Source organism: Fundulus heteroclitus, chromosome 22 (genome assembly GCF_011125445.2).
Source record: "Fundulus heteroclitus isolate FHET01 chromosome 22, MU-UCD_Fhet_4.1, whole genome shotgun sequence".
Taxonomy (NCBI): domain Eukaryota; kingdom Metazoa; phylum Chordata; class Actinopteri; order Cyprinodontiformes; family Fundulidae; genus Fundulus; species Fundulus heteroclitus.
In genome coordinates, this window is record NC_046382.1 from 27152843 (window position 1) to 27168282 (window position 15440).

Sequence of the window (15440 nt, forward strand, 5' to 3'; positions counted from 1 at the left end):
TTTTTTTTTACGACACTTGTCATTAGATTCTGGACTTTGTTGTTTCTGTTAAATTTAAAAACCTTTAAACCCAAAATTGAACCGTGGCTACACAACGATACCACACAGAAACTCAGGCAACAATGCTAAAAGGCTGAATAACAGTGGAGAAAGACAGACTGGATGTATCTCTAGTCTCTCTAGTACCAGAGAACTTTTAAAGAGGCAAAAACACAATTTTTGTTTAACATCTTAACTAACATCAGCCATTGCCCTGGGGCATTATTCACACAATTAGCTCTGTTATAAATCCACCCACATCTGTGTTGCTTGATGCTTCAGGTACTACTTGTGAGAAATGTCTCTCCTTTCTGATTAAAAAATCTGCCATTGTTAGGCATACTATTGTACGTCTGTAAAGGTAACTCTGCTGTCCCTGCTGTTTTTGAGCTGTTTGAACCTGTTTCTTTTTCTTATCTGAACAAAATTGTGTAGCACATTAGAACTACAAATTGCCCCCTGGACTTTCTAAGTTGTTGAAAAAAGTTTTTAAAATGATTGATTCCACTCTTTTATTACCTCATGTCCTAGTTGTCCAAACTGCTTTCGAACATGCTATTGTAATACCTTCAACTCACTTGGACTAAACATTAACTTTAGTTTAGTTAATTTTAGGCCTATTTCTCATTTGCCCCTCATTTCCATGTTTTTACCCAACTACAGCCATTTTTAGTAGATAATTATATCTTTGAAAAATGTCAGTCTACCTTCAGACAGCGACATACCACAGAGTTCTCCTTATTAAAAGTACATAATGACATTGTTATGTCCGTTGATGGTAGGTGCCCTGTTGTCCGGGTACTGCTGGACCTCATGGCAGCTTTTGATACTGTCGGTAATTCTGTCCCTGCGATAGACTGGCGACCTGTCCTGGGTGTACGACCACCTCTCGCCCATTGACAGCAGGAGATAGGCACCAGCACCCCTCGCGACTCAAAACGGATAAAGTGTGTTAGAAAATGGATGGATAATTCTGTCCTTCTGTCTCACCTAAACCACTATTGGTATTCGTTGCTCAGCACTTAAATGGTTTACATCTTGCCAGACAAGTCTTTCACAGTTTTTATTAATAATGTATTTTTATCCAGGACTCCTCTGTCATGTAGAATGCCACAGGGTTACATTATTGGTGCCCAAATATTTTTCATCCATCTGCTGCCATTCGAAACAAATGTAACTTGCCATGGCATGTCTTTCCACTTTTATGCAGATGATCTTTAGATTTACCTGTCTTTAAAACCAGGTAACACATTCAAATTCAACATTCCCTTCTTGATCTACAGTGGCCAACAGTGGCAAATGCGCTGGAAATGGCTAAATGTACCACAAAGGCCAATGCGCTAGAGAGACACATGAATGATGCAAACTCCAAAACACAACAAATGCGAATGAAAAATGCTGCAATCACAGAAAATAGAATAAATGCAAAATTTTGAAACGTAACAAATGCAGAAAAAACTCTGCAAAAGAAGAATGTTGCAATCATGGAAAATACAAGCAAAATGAAAAAAACCCTGCAAGTTTTGAAAACAAGTTTAAAGAAAAGCTACAAACTGGCTCGAAAAAAACAGACATGTGCCAGACCACTAGGGGGACTAGGAGGAGTCAGTAAAGACAAGCACACTAATATTATCTACATGCTGTTGTTCTAAAATATAGTGAAAGATTACATCCACGTTTATAAAAGGTGTAAACCAGGGGTCACCAACATGGTGCCCGCGGGCACCAGATAGCCCCCCCAGCACCATATATGGTGAAATAGCAAAACCCTCCAGTGAGCTGCATTTAAAATCCTATTTTATTCAGTTGTTCTTCCTTTTTAATCATACTTGTATTTACATAGATTTAAAAATGACAAAAGCCTTAAAAACACATTTATATTACGTAAAGTTAAGGTGAGCTTGGACTCTTGTTGTTCAAAGGTCAGTACAGGTAGCCCTTCGTATGACACAGTGCCGATGAAGTAGCTCTCAGTTTCAAAAGGGTTGGTGACCCCTGGTGTAAACAAAAATGTACATTCTCTTTCTTCCCTCCAGCTTTCTTGTGGGGAACACCTTAATGTTTTTACTGAGGGCCTGGTCCCATATGACTTGGTGGTTGCCTCCCCTTAATTGTCTGGTGAGTTTGAAGCTTTTTAAAACTTGCTGTTGTGTTTGTTACTTGCAACATTTTTGTTTTGCAGCATTTTTCTATTGCATTTGTTTTTTGATTTTTTTTTTTTTTTTAGGGTTAGAGTTAGGGTTTCTGTGTTTTGGAGTTTTGTATTTTCTGTGATGCAACACTTTTCCTTTGCATTGTTTTTCTGTTGCAGGATGTTTGTCGTTCTGGCATAGTCAGACGTTTGCTTTCTCCTGTCGGCCAGTAAAACTGTTGTTAAAACAAAAAATTCTTGTTTTTAAATCAACAAGACTAAATACAATTTAAGCCTTTTTAAACCAAGCTGATCTTGAGAAGGCATTTATTAGCTCAATAACTGCAGTGCTCTTTTTGTCGGTGTCTCTCAATTGTCCCTCAACAGGCTTCAACTGTGGATGTCACCTCTAGATCCGAGCATATTACCCCTATTATGTCCTCTCTCCACAGGCTGGCTGGCTGGCTGTTTTAGAATAGATTTAAAATATATCTATATATGTATTGTGTTTTTAAAGCTCTTAATAGTCTGGGATTGATGACACTTATGTCAGTCTGCCCTAGGGCAGCTGTGGCTACAATGTAGCTCACCACCACCTGTGTGTGAATGAGTGAATGGCTGAATTTAGTGCAAAGCGCTTTGGGGTCCTCAGGACTTGATAGAGGGCTATATGAGTAAAGGCCATTTTTACCATTCATTGAGTTCCTGCCTACATGATAGATCCCTGAGGCCAACTTCCTAGGTCTTCTTGAACATTCTGCGAACCAAATCTAATCATTGGGGTGACCAGGCCTTCTCAGCTGCAGCACCCAGACTTTTGAATTAGCCCCCTTTGATATCTGCTCAATCACTGACCTGGGTCTTTTTAAATCTAAACTTAAGATGTTTTTATTCAGGAAGTCTTTAAAGACTTAAGTACTGTGTATGAGTGTTTGGCAGGTATGAAAACATGCTATGTGCTAAGAATGCTTTGAGAATTTTGGTGTTACCACCCATTACCTTAAAACCAGCATTGATTCGTATAGGTACTCTTGGAAACACTCAGGGATTCTGTAGGATGGTAGTCAGGTGAATGATCTGTCTATTATACCACAGAGATGCTAATGGTCATCATTGTCACATGTGGGTTGAAACAAAGTCATACACCGAAACAGAAACAACCGTGTAGAAGGCTTAAAACTGGGTGAAGAACAGCCAAACTGTCCACCCGAGGTCAGGTTGTGGACGACAGTTTCAAGTCACAATGGCAAGAAGGAGCATAGCAACATGAGGCAAGGCAGTTACACTGTATCAGCAAGGTTTTTCCTAGAAAAATATTCTAAAACAGACTGCCGTTTCAAACATGTTGCTGTACAAACTCTTTTAAAGAAGCACAAACATCGAGGCCACATTGAGGACTGTAGATGCAGTGGTTAGCCAATGAAACAACACAGCAGATGAAAAATGCATCATAGCTATTTCCCTTCAAAACTGGAAGATGTTCAGCAGTGCCATGAGATCACAATGGGCGGAAATCAGTAGGATTCAGGTACACCCACATACTGTCCACAGAAGTCTGGCCCGAAGGAGTCTGCATGGAAGAGTTGCCATACCTCCAACATGGAAACAAGGACAAGTGACTTAACTATGCACAAAAACTGATATATTAAAATTTTAAATCGTTGGCTGTAGCAGAAGGCAGTTGGTTCACCGGAGGGCTGGAGACTAGTATAGCAATGAGTGTTTGCAGGGACCAGAGAAGCATGGTGGAGGTCCCTGCATTGGGGGCTGCATTTCTGTATTACCAGATTTGGTCAGGATTAATGGTGTCCTCAGTGTTATACATAAATGCAGATACTTACCCTTCATGCAATATCATCAGAGACGTATGACTGGCTCCAAATTTATTCTGCAGTAGGATACCAACCCCCAAACATACATCCAAGGTCATTAAGAACTATCTTCAGTGTGAAGAAGAAGCTCTAGAAGTGATGACATGGACCCCACAGAGCCCTGATCTCAATATCATTGATGGTGTCTGAGATTACATTAAGAGACAGAAGGGTTTGAGGAAGCCTACATCCACAGAATATATGTGTGGTTAGTTCTCCATGTTTGGACCAAAATACCAGCAACGTACCTTCAAAAACTGTATAATTGTACCTTGAAAAAATTGTTTATGTTTTAAAGGAAAATGGTGGTCAAAGCAAATATTTTTTCCATTAATATAACTCTGCAGTTCATTAAATGCAGTTTCTTAATTAATGAAGATAAACTGTCAATACTTCAACTGTTGAAAGCTCCTAAAACTATTGCACAGTAATGTGTGTATGTGTGTGCTTGCATGTGTGTGTATAGAGCATGAAACCTTCCAAGTGAATTTTAGATACAGAGATTAAGAACATCTGTCTAAGTTAAACAGCAATAAACAGCTATGCAGATGATGTACATTTGAGTAGGTCTGCACTGCCAGTTTATGCAAATTCACCCTCCTCCTCTATGCACTACCTCAAAAAGAATGACTTATCTTATTATAAGGTCCAGCAGGCAAACATTTTAGATCTCTTCTTTCTTAGACCTATTCTTTTTTTGTTGTGATGGCGGTTTTGGGTTTTAAGATGCTAAACATAAATTAAACATCATCCCCAAATGAGTACCAAGTGATTTCAGATATGAAACGACTCAAACTAACTCATTCTTCCATCCTAAACAGACCAGACAACGAGACACTTACTGGTCTCACAGCAAACTCTGTTCTGCTGAGAGTTTACAAATAATTCAGATCGTACCTCTTGACTAAAAACCATGAACGTAGTAAGCTTTAGTTTCAGCTATACATGACGTGGCTTAGTTTGTTTCCAAATAGATTTTGACATTTCGGGCTTGTACATGCGGCTCTAAATGGAGACACACTGTGTTGCATGGAATATTCCCAGTTGTCTTAAGTGCCTCCACGTTGAATCATCTTTTCTTTGGAGGGTTGGTTGAGTTTATGACCAAAGAGGTAATCAAGTGAAAATCACAGCATGTAGTGGGAGCCAACGGTAGGGAGCTTCTGTAAACATTTGGAGAAATATTATTTTATTTGTATCCAACTTATAGGGTCACTTGTTTAGCACATGGGATCATGGGCAAAATGGCACACCGCACAAGACAACCTGGTGGGTGAGACAAACACCATCCATCCATCCATCCATCCATCCATCACCACTTTTCCATACAGGGTGAGTCAAATACTTAGGACACAAATTTTAAAGTAGAGCAACATAGCAGGTACTGAGTTGTATAGCACCCTTATTAAAGATGAGATGACTGTATGCATCATTACTGCTTGAAATCAGGAAGAATTGTGTTTTTGTGTCTTCATTTGTGACTCTGTGCCTTTTATACACTTCCCTGTACCTTGGGCTTTTTTTTGTTCAATAAAAAGATAAGAAAAAACGGAAACAAATACCTGTCAGTGCACCCCGTAAAGTTTTCTATTCCTTCTTTGTAGACATACATTGCAATAAATGGGGAGTGGATACCCCTCTTTTTTGTGCACAGTGCAGTCAATGTTTAAAAAAATTTGGCCGTTCGAGAAGCGTGGCTGATGAAATAGGTATCTGATTCTGAGCTTTCGATATAGCACAAAAGGGCAATTGCATTATTTTTTCTTATTTACTTTGAATTAATCTGAACTGTGTTTAATCATCTTTGATTAAAAACACTTGAGACTGGTCAGCCACAGGCTAACTTATATAGTAATATATTTCAATCAATACTTTTAGCTTTTAATGGATAAATAAGTCATGCAATAACTAGTTTCTTCTTTTCTGTTCTGCAGGATATGTTTGAATTGTTTTGTGTTGGACTCTGAGATGGGCGTCAGCGGTATAGAGAGGAGAAGAGACTTGCACACGGCATCATTCAAGCAAGAACAACCACTGCCCACTAACCATAACCGTTATAAAAATTATAATTTTTTTCTATCTTTTTTTTTTCTTTTTTTTTTTTTTGCTTGAGTTTTGATATGTGCAATATCACAGTTATAAACGACTTCTTGCCACATTTCATAGGCTATGCATTCCAACTCTACATGCTCACAATTATTATTCAACCGGGTGGATGTTCACTGTCTTTTGTGCCCACACCTAAAGCTAAGGAAAGTGGTGGGGTCACCATGAGGATGGAGAAAAAAAAGACAATTGTATGGAAAAGGTGGCCTATTCTTAATATTCCATGATATACTGATTAAAGGTTTTTGCAGACCTATTTATTATTATTATTATTATTATTGTACAAAGTAGAAAGCTTTGACAAAAATTGTTTCCTTTCACTCATAAACAAATTCACAAATTATTTATTTTAAAAAGACCAGATGGAAGAGCAATTATTTATTTTGAACATATAAACTAGAACATCTGGATGTTCTTCATTATAATATATTTCTTCATACATTCCAGAATTTAAATTGATCAAAAATAACAACGATAAAGCAATTAATGGGTTGCGTTCGTGTGTGTGTCTGTGTCTGTGTCCGTGACAGAGGAGATGGAAGGTGGGCACGGACACGCATGAATAATAGCCCCCAAATTATGCAATCTTTCAGCATTCTTCGTTTCCATCAGTGTCACGCACCACCGCCCAGAACAAAAGCTTCACATTTAGACATCCACCCCACAGATGCGTGAGTGAGCGCTGACCACACTGCGTCAAAGACAGCCGTGCGTAAAATGTGGAGTGCCACAAAGTAGGCTATACTTACGCTGCTGTTTTGTCCGGACCAGTGCACCATCGCCTGGTTGTGAGCTGTGTCCCCGGCGAGTGGAAATGTTGAACTCGTGAGCTCAAACTCCTCCTGGTCAGAAACCGAAGTATCCTCTAAACCTCCGCCTCGGAATTCGGACCATGTTTCTGCGCTCCTTCGCGCTCTCAAAGCGAAAGCATCTCCGTCCCCAGTCAAGTTTAATCTGGTATCTCTTTCCCCGCTTGCGTTATTAGGAAAGGGGCCAGAGGCACTTGAAGCACTCGGGGGAGGGTGGGAAAGTTTTCGATGGTCCCCGTGTCTCTGCGGACCACTTGTCTCGTTCTCCGCCAGCCGCGGCTGTACTTCGAATGAACTTTCTTCACTCGCGGTTAATTCCGCAGCGGCGAGCTCTTCCTCTCCGCTGGCGCTGAACGGCTCCTCGCCAAAGACGTCAAATTCTTCACCGGGAGCTGCGTCAAAATCTGCCCGCTCCAGGTTCGTTCTTTCCCGGGGTGCCGCCGCGACGCGCGGCAGCTGGCACCGGGGAATGCACCTTACCTCCGCCTTTGTTCCGCCCAGGATGGAAGTTAATGAGAACAGACAAATCCACTCAGAGAAAAAAATCATCAAAAAGCAGCAACCGAGACGTGTCTCCATCATACATTGATTCCGACTTTAGAGTTTTTAAAATGAAATCTCGTTGTTTTGTTGTTGTTTTTTTTTTATTCAGGAGCGATATTTCCCCCCCGTCATCACCTGGTAAAAAGGAGTCTGCGAACGCACTGTGGGGAGGTGCAGCAACGCGCGGACAAGGGTTCCCAAGTACTGATGCAAACGATGCATCAGAGGAGGAGCTGGAGGCTGAATCCTGCATGAGAGAGGAGTGGGGGCAGACTCCCGCATCCTCGTCTTAGCCCGCTTTAAGAAATAAACTTGTTATCTTAATTAAGCTATATATATATATATATATTTCCCAGGGGTCTAAACAGTTTTTTTGATGTACAGTATGCTATTCGTGTTATTTCCCTATATAGGCTATTAGATAGCACATTAAAACAAAAATTCCTGGAGAGATCCTCAGATGATGAGAGGGAAAAGTCTAGAATCATTAGTGGGTCTCCATCTGCTCCCTCCTGTCCGGGAAGGTAAGGGGTGCAGAGGCTGCTGATACAATGAGGCTTTGCATTTTCCATTACCAAAGGTCTGGGTAATCAATTAACAAGATTGCCTGTGTTCACTGTCAATTATGCCATACAAGTAATGACTCTGTTTTGGCCCGGCCTGCAAAAAACGCTTGGCTAATTGTTTCACTTACAGACTGCTCCCCCTGTATCATCCATTCAGCAACAGCTGAACAGAGAAAATGCTTGTTACCCAAGATTTTAGCTTCCGCTGTCCATGGCCTTTACAGGTTAATGGGGACTGGTATGACAAAAAATAATGAGCAGGATTCAAAGCAGATGTGAGCAGGTAATCTTTTTTTCTTTTTTTTTTTCTTTTTTTTGCTGCAAAGCTCTTCTGATCTCTGCAAATATGCCAGCACTGTGGCAATCATTGAGAGCCCATTATTGCCATGCAATACAGGCCCTCGGAATGTATTGTTATATTTCCCTTTACATTTTGGGCTTTGTTCCAGACAGCTAATGGTAAACCATTAGGAGAACCAGAGCCTGTCCAAACCCTGTGATTAGATTCTATTTCTGGGCAACATTTAGTCAATAAGATGAGGATGCTGTTGACTGGTGACTGATGCCGAAGAGACTCCCTGTATTGAGCTGTGCTCTCTTCATCGCTCTGAGCTGCGACGTGATCCTGTTCCACATACGGGTCAACCACACAGAGACGTCTTTCATTGCCAGCCATTAGTGATGCAGCGAGCTAGAGCTGTCTCAATCTGTTTCAGTTAGCCCCCACCAGACAAGAGGAAATCAGTCTAAATTGCAGATTGATGGCTCACTGAGAATTTCAATCATGGAGAATGCTGGCTAAAAAGCTGAATTCTTGACCGTAATGCAAACCTAAGAGCACAAACTGACTATCTCAATGCACATCACTGCCTTAGCAAAAGAATTGGCCGTGCAGGTGTGAGACACCCATATATCTTCTGTAATGTGTTATTTACTTACTGAGGTTTTGTTAGGGACTGATTCACACCGTATGTAATGGATTTTTTACTTGATTTGGTTGCATCAATGCACATGGATATAATCCTTAATCCTTTTACTGTACACGGTAAAAGAAACCAACTTCCTTTTCTGGCATGAAAAAAATTATTCTAATTTCTAAAAAACTTGAATAACTAAGTTTAGCATATCGGGTACATTAGTAAAAGTCAAACCGGATAACCAAGGTAGTTGTAAGCTCTAAAAAAAATTGTGAGTTGTCAGTACTTAAATCTCTAAGCTATAAGTCCTTACTATGGGCAAAAGTTCTGCTAACTTTTGTACTCTTTCTGTGAAATGTGGGAAAACCAATATTTTGAGTTGGCTTTTGAGTTGGCTGAGGGTGGTACTTGGACAAGAAGTCTAAGTTTTGCCATTATTTAATTTAATTAAAATGATTTTAGAATCTTTTGTGTGTTGTGATTGTGGCCGAGCTGTCTGTCTGCTCCCTCACTTTCCTCCTGCTCCTTACACATTGTGATCTGTTGCGCCTGTGATCCTCCTCCCGCAGCGGCACAATTGAGCTGAGGTTACCTGATCTGCTGCCTTTATGTACTGGGCTTCCGCAATAAGCCGTGGCCAGACTATTGAAAATATTCCAGCATTCCTCTTTGTCAGACCTATCAGATCTCCGACCAAGTTCTTGTTTTTGGATTTCCCTGTTCTCGACCTGCCCTTGTCGGATACCTCATTCTTGACTACGACCTGGACTCTGGGAAAGAAGCTGTTCGCAGCTTTGGGAAAGCCTGGTTGGGATCCATGGTAATATGTCTGCCACTTTTATAGACTTGTGTGGCATAAAACATGTCTAGATCTTGTAGACGCCATCCCATAAAACCTTTAGAAAAGGGTTCATTATCAACTCGTTGCAGAAGAAACAAATGTTTCAGAGAGCATCTATCATTGAACCAACTGAGTTGCTGTAAGATAGGAGTTCCAGAAAAGCCTCTGTGTATGTTTCTGTAAATTAGGTTATTGACCTTTTACTAAATAGAACAGAGTTGCTGGAAATATTTTTTTCATTTTTTGAAAATAAATGAAATGTTGGTATTTTAGGAGCGGCATATCTCATTAGGACTTTACAGCGATGATTTTGAGTTATGTAACCATCAGGCACATCTAAATCTTAAAATTACTGCTGTCTATTGGGTGATTCTCAATCTGCCCTCAATGTTCTGCTCTACTTTACATTCAGTTCATTCGGCCCACCTTCTTATGTTCTCTTATGGTGATTGTGATGGGCAGGTACGTGAGTGTTAGGATGATGACGATGACGGTAGTGGTGGTGAATGTTGGAGGGTGGGCAGGCAGGAGGGAGTCATTGTGATATGAGGTAGGCTGTTCTGATAACTTTGCAGGTAACTGAGCGCTTGAGGCTGGAATCCAGGGTTGCCAGAGAGAAAGATCCCAGTTTATTTTATTAAAAAAAAAAAAAAAATGAAAATATTGTAAAATTTGTCAGAAATGTAGCAGCAAACCCAAAAAGACATTTTATATGTACAGAAAAGTTATGTGTAAGACAATATGAATAGTGCAAGTAGATGTAGCAGCAGGATATATGGCAACAATGGACATGTTGTGCAGAGAGTACAGTTAGTGCAGTAGAGTTCACAGAGTCCATGTAAAGTTATTCATGTTTTTTTTTTAATGGTGAGTGGAAAGAAGCTGTTGTGGAGTCTGGTTGTTCTGCATTGGAAGAACCTCTTGCCAGAGGGCAGCAGGGTGAACAGTCCATGATGGTTGAGGGAGGGGTCTTTTATGATTGTCTGAGCCCCGGTCAGGCAGGGTCTGCGAGTCGAGTCATGGATGAAGGGAAGCGCCATCCTGATTATTCTCTTTGCTGTCGTCGCCACGCTCTCTATACATTTTCACTCTGAGGAATTGCAGCCCCCAAACCAGACAGCTATGCAGCTGGTCAGTACACTATTCTACTGTCCCTCTGTAGAAATATTAAAATACTGCTTTCACAAATAATGTTTTATCTAACTCTTTGAGTTGCATTGTTTCAATTGTTATTCTAAATTAAAGTTATAGTGCACAATCTCTTTCAACTTCGAGTTCCGGGTGGATCACCCTACCTGTTGGTTGTCTCGCATGTCAGTCATTGTGACCTGCTCATGCAGGACAGGGGCCAACAGGGGCCAGTGCCCCTGTACAACTATGGCCCCTGTACTAAATACATATTACTGAATAAATGTCTTATGATGATACGTGCTGGAACAGGAATCATCTCTTGGGCACATTAATTTTAAAATAGTTTTAAAATGAATGTGTATCGCTTTTAGCTTCAGCCGTAGTGCGATAGCATAACAGTTTTCATCCTGCAGTTCCAGAGACTGGCTATTTGGCTCTGTGGCTCACCTAACATATCAAATGATTACATTTTGCCCAGTTTATCCTGATTATGTTAATTTTTTTTTCTGTCTCCCCATGAAAAATACATTGGCCCCACCCTGGCCCCCCTTGGTGAATTTGTTCTATAGCCGCCACTGTGCTCACGTAAGGCCAATGTGTGTGCACGCTACTTCTTGGTTTCCACATGCTGGCTGTGCATGCACACTTCTAGTGTGTTCCAGTTAGCTTCGGTTTCAGCCGTTCACTTTGAAAATGGCTCAGCGTCACAAGAAGAACTATCTCACAAGTTAATGCGAAAAAAGGAAGACCTCAGAAGAACGAAATAAGACCCGAGTATATTTAGAGATTCTTTCTTGTGATCCACCTGAGGAGCAAAAGAGGAGGTAAGATGGTCTTGCGCAAACTATGACTTGGGGGTTTCTTACCTACATTTCTCTAAAAAATCGTTCACTATATTTTTAGACTAATCTGACCTCCAAATTCTTTAAGATAAACTTTGGTTTTCAAAAATAAATATCAGCAATGAACTTAATAATAATTGAATAATTTTGTGTTAATGATTTTCAATCATTTTCATTTGTCCTTTTTGTTCTTTGCATTTATATAGTTAGTTTCTTTAATGTTAATTTTTTAGTAGTTTCAGTTACATTTCACTAGTCTAGTTAAAGAGCTGTTGATTGAAATATATTTTACCTGAAGTTAAAATGTATGTTTTGATGAGAAGTTGTTACTGATTTATTCCATATATTTGCAGAATCTGCTGTTTGAGAATGAGCTTGAATCCCTGTTTCATCTATGGTCCTAATATCAAAGCCAAATGGGCTTATATTGACAGGACAATACCCAACAGACATCAGGTTATTTGAATAAATATTAAATGAATTAAACTGCACAGCAGGTTGAATGTAGCTCCTTTCATAATTTGGGTGCACTCTACTGGAATTAGTTAAAAATATGTGTTAATTCATATACACACTTATTTGTTGGCTGTTATAAAATTGTTGTGCGGCTATGTTTATTTTCTCATTAAATTCATGTTCTATACAGGTTTTGAACCTACAACTATTGCTCTGTTCAGGGTTTTCCATTATTATTTAGTGTTTTTTTTTAAGATGGTGGGCCAGAGCTAGGATCAACAGACTGTGGAGCAGAATGCAGGCTCAAGGCCAAAACACACCGGATCCAATTTGGCATCCAATCTGACAGAACATCACGTCATATGATGCCTGTAGCAATTAGAATACGTTGAAGTGAATGGGGCTGCTCACATCGCTCGTGATTACCCATGACTACGTCTCCAACTGACAGACCAAGATAGGCCAGGGAACTATTTTTGTTGGACTTACGCATCAGTTTGATGGGAAAGTCACAAGTCAGACAGGAAGTGAAACAAAGTAAAACACATCCGGCCTGGGGAAATTTTCAAAGTAAAATCTTCTACTTGCAATGCACCTACCCATGGTAGGAGCACAAAAGAACTGAAACAAGTGAAACGGCAATGTTCGGTCAGCAACTGCAGCTTTGCGATTACTGCCACACCGGCGTTTATGCTGTCAGGATTTCCAGCATATACTCTGGCATGAATAATTAATATTGAGAGTCCAGAGGGCCGTAAGGGAACCTCTAGTTGGAACCTGTGAGTTTTGAAGAAACACATCCAGGAGTTTTTCTTTGCTCGCATTAAGGATGAGACATCAGTGGTTGTTTTACTGTTTGTCTGGAAGGACGGAAACTATCTCTTCACTCAGATATGCCGAAATACAGAATCATAATACCCGGGTAGATGAGCATGTACAAGGAAACTAAACACTAACTGAGCACTTTGACTCTGTTTTATTTATTTGTTTTGGTTGTTTTTGGAGGGTTTTCTTTTGTATTTTATTTTATTTTTTCGGGTGGGGTAGGTCATCTTCATTATTTTCATGTTGTGCTGGTTTGATTTTTTGTTTTTTGTCTGTGTTCCTATTGAGGGTTACTAATGGAAATCTTAGCTTGGCCTTCCATAGGAAAAAGAAGTTCAGTAATACTGAAGGTTTTATTTAGTGGATTTTGTGGATTTACATATTGAAACATTGCAAATAAAGACTGTCTCTTTGCACTGCTTTTCAAACTTGTCTGGGTCCAACCTATCCTTCTTCAGCAAACTTACCTCAATTAAGTTTGCTTATGTCATGATTCAAAGTTGTGCTCACATCTTTCAGTTGAGTCGAGACGGTTAAAGTTAAATGTTTCTGTAATGCTAAATTGTAAGTAATTTTTAACTGAGAGTCTAGTTACTATTAGTCATGATTTATAGTTGTTAGAATCTATAAGTTATAACATCCTAAAATGAGTTACAAAAATCTAGAAAACAAATTTGGGCACACTCAAAAGCAAAACTGAAATAACTGATTAGAAGTCCTAAACCTAAAAATGTCATGAAGTTTGTTGCCTTAAAATGTTGTGTTCTGCTAACTTCTCTTTTCTTCAGATTGTAATATTTTTTTCGAACGACAGATGCAACTTCAAATTACTCTCAATGCTTTTAAAATAATGTTGTTGTTTTTTAAACAATAAGTAAAAGTTAAGAGTGAGATGTATTGTTTAATGCTGTTTGCAGTGTGAAATTTCTCTTTTTTTTTTTTTTTTTTTTTTTTTTTTTTTTTTTTTTTTTTTTTTTTTTCCCCCAGTGTCCTGTCTAGCACTATGGCAATAGGAATTGATATCTCAATGCCAGATAGAGCTCGACAGATTTTGCTTTTACAAGTGGAGCAAACAGCTTTCGCCATAGTGCTCCACTTGATCTATGCTTGTAAATAGCTTTATTATGATTCCTGCAAGGAGAATTTCAAATTATATGGACATGACAATGGGAGAGTAAAGGAAGAACAAAAAGTGAAAGAAAAGAAAAAAAAAGAGTAGAGGTGAAAGAAAGAGGAGATAAAAGGAAGAGAATGATAAAACGTCCTCTGTCTGCTCCATCACCTGGAAAGAGACACAAAAAGAACAGCACAACCAACAGACATAAAGCAACAGATACACTCGAATAACACCTAGATGCCATTGCTAAATCATATATATTATTATGTAAGCTGACATGTGTAATGTGATATTTGAAAAAAGAAAGTGAAAGAACATAAATAAATAAATAAATAAATTATAAGATTACTGTATATAAGTGAACACTTAATACCTGGGACCCAGCACCTGTGGGAGATGTGAAAGTGCACTAGTTTAGGTGAAGATTATCCAGAAATAGCTTGATAGTGATTGTGGAGAACCGAAGACCCACCTTCCCCGAGCACAGAGGCAGGCGTCAGGGGACCCGTAACCCCGGACTCCCAAAGGGGTCCCTAAAGCAGGTCGCCCAGGAGGGGCCGACACAGGATATCTGCAACCCCCCCCCCAAGGAAGGAGCAGAGACGACCCCGAGGAAATCCCCCAGCCACCGCAATGCCGACGCCCTCAAGAGCCGCGGAGACGAGCCCGTGGGCTCCGCCGGCAGCCAGCCCCGCTGAAGTGGTCCCGGCCATGGGCCCTGAGGGCCAGAGGCCCCAGGGGCGCCCCGCCCCCGCGACGAGGGCCCCGGCCGCCCCCCGGGGGGCCAGGCCCCGCGAAGAGGCCGCCAGGAGTGGGCCGGCGCACGCCCGGGAACCCGCCCCAAACCCGAAGTCAACCAATGCGCCAGGGGGCCAAGGCGCCCGCCAACGAAGTGGAGGAGGGCAGGACGTGGGGGGATGGGCTCCGCACCTATCGGAGACTTGAGATGTTCTTGGGAGAGGGAGCGGACCACACCCATACCTGGAAAAAAAAAAAAAAAAAAAACTCATTCACCCCATCCCTCCCTTGTGCCCCACTCGCCACACACAGAAAAAAAAAAAAAAAAAAAAAAAAGACGCTGTACACACATTCCCACATAACACTCACATCCAACACTGACCAAAGGGGGGTGGGGGGTCACCCCAAATCAACTATACGACTGCTTGTGCCCGACCCCCGGCCCCGGCCCCAGACCAGACGCCCCCCGGACCGGGCCCCCCCAAGAGGGCGGGCCAACACGACCCGC

The 15440-nt window shown here is 40.8% G+C and overlaps 1 protein-coding gene across 1 annotated transcript in view; it reads right to left on the reverse strand.

Moving 5' to 3' along the window:
* LOC105927286 (VPS10 domain-containing receptor SorCS1) overlaps nt 1-7714 on the reverse strand; it is an 81090-nt gene extending 73376 nt beyond the window's left edge. Inside the window, exon 1 of the mRNA XM_036126640.1 lies at nt 6897-7714. Within this exon, the coding sequence (XP_035982533.1) occupies nt 6897-7538 (642 nt within the window). The 5' untranslated portion in view covers nt 7539-7714. The remainder of the gene's footprint in view (nt 1-6896) is intronic.
* Between the last annotated feature and the right edge of the window lie 7726 nt (nt 7715-15440).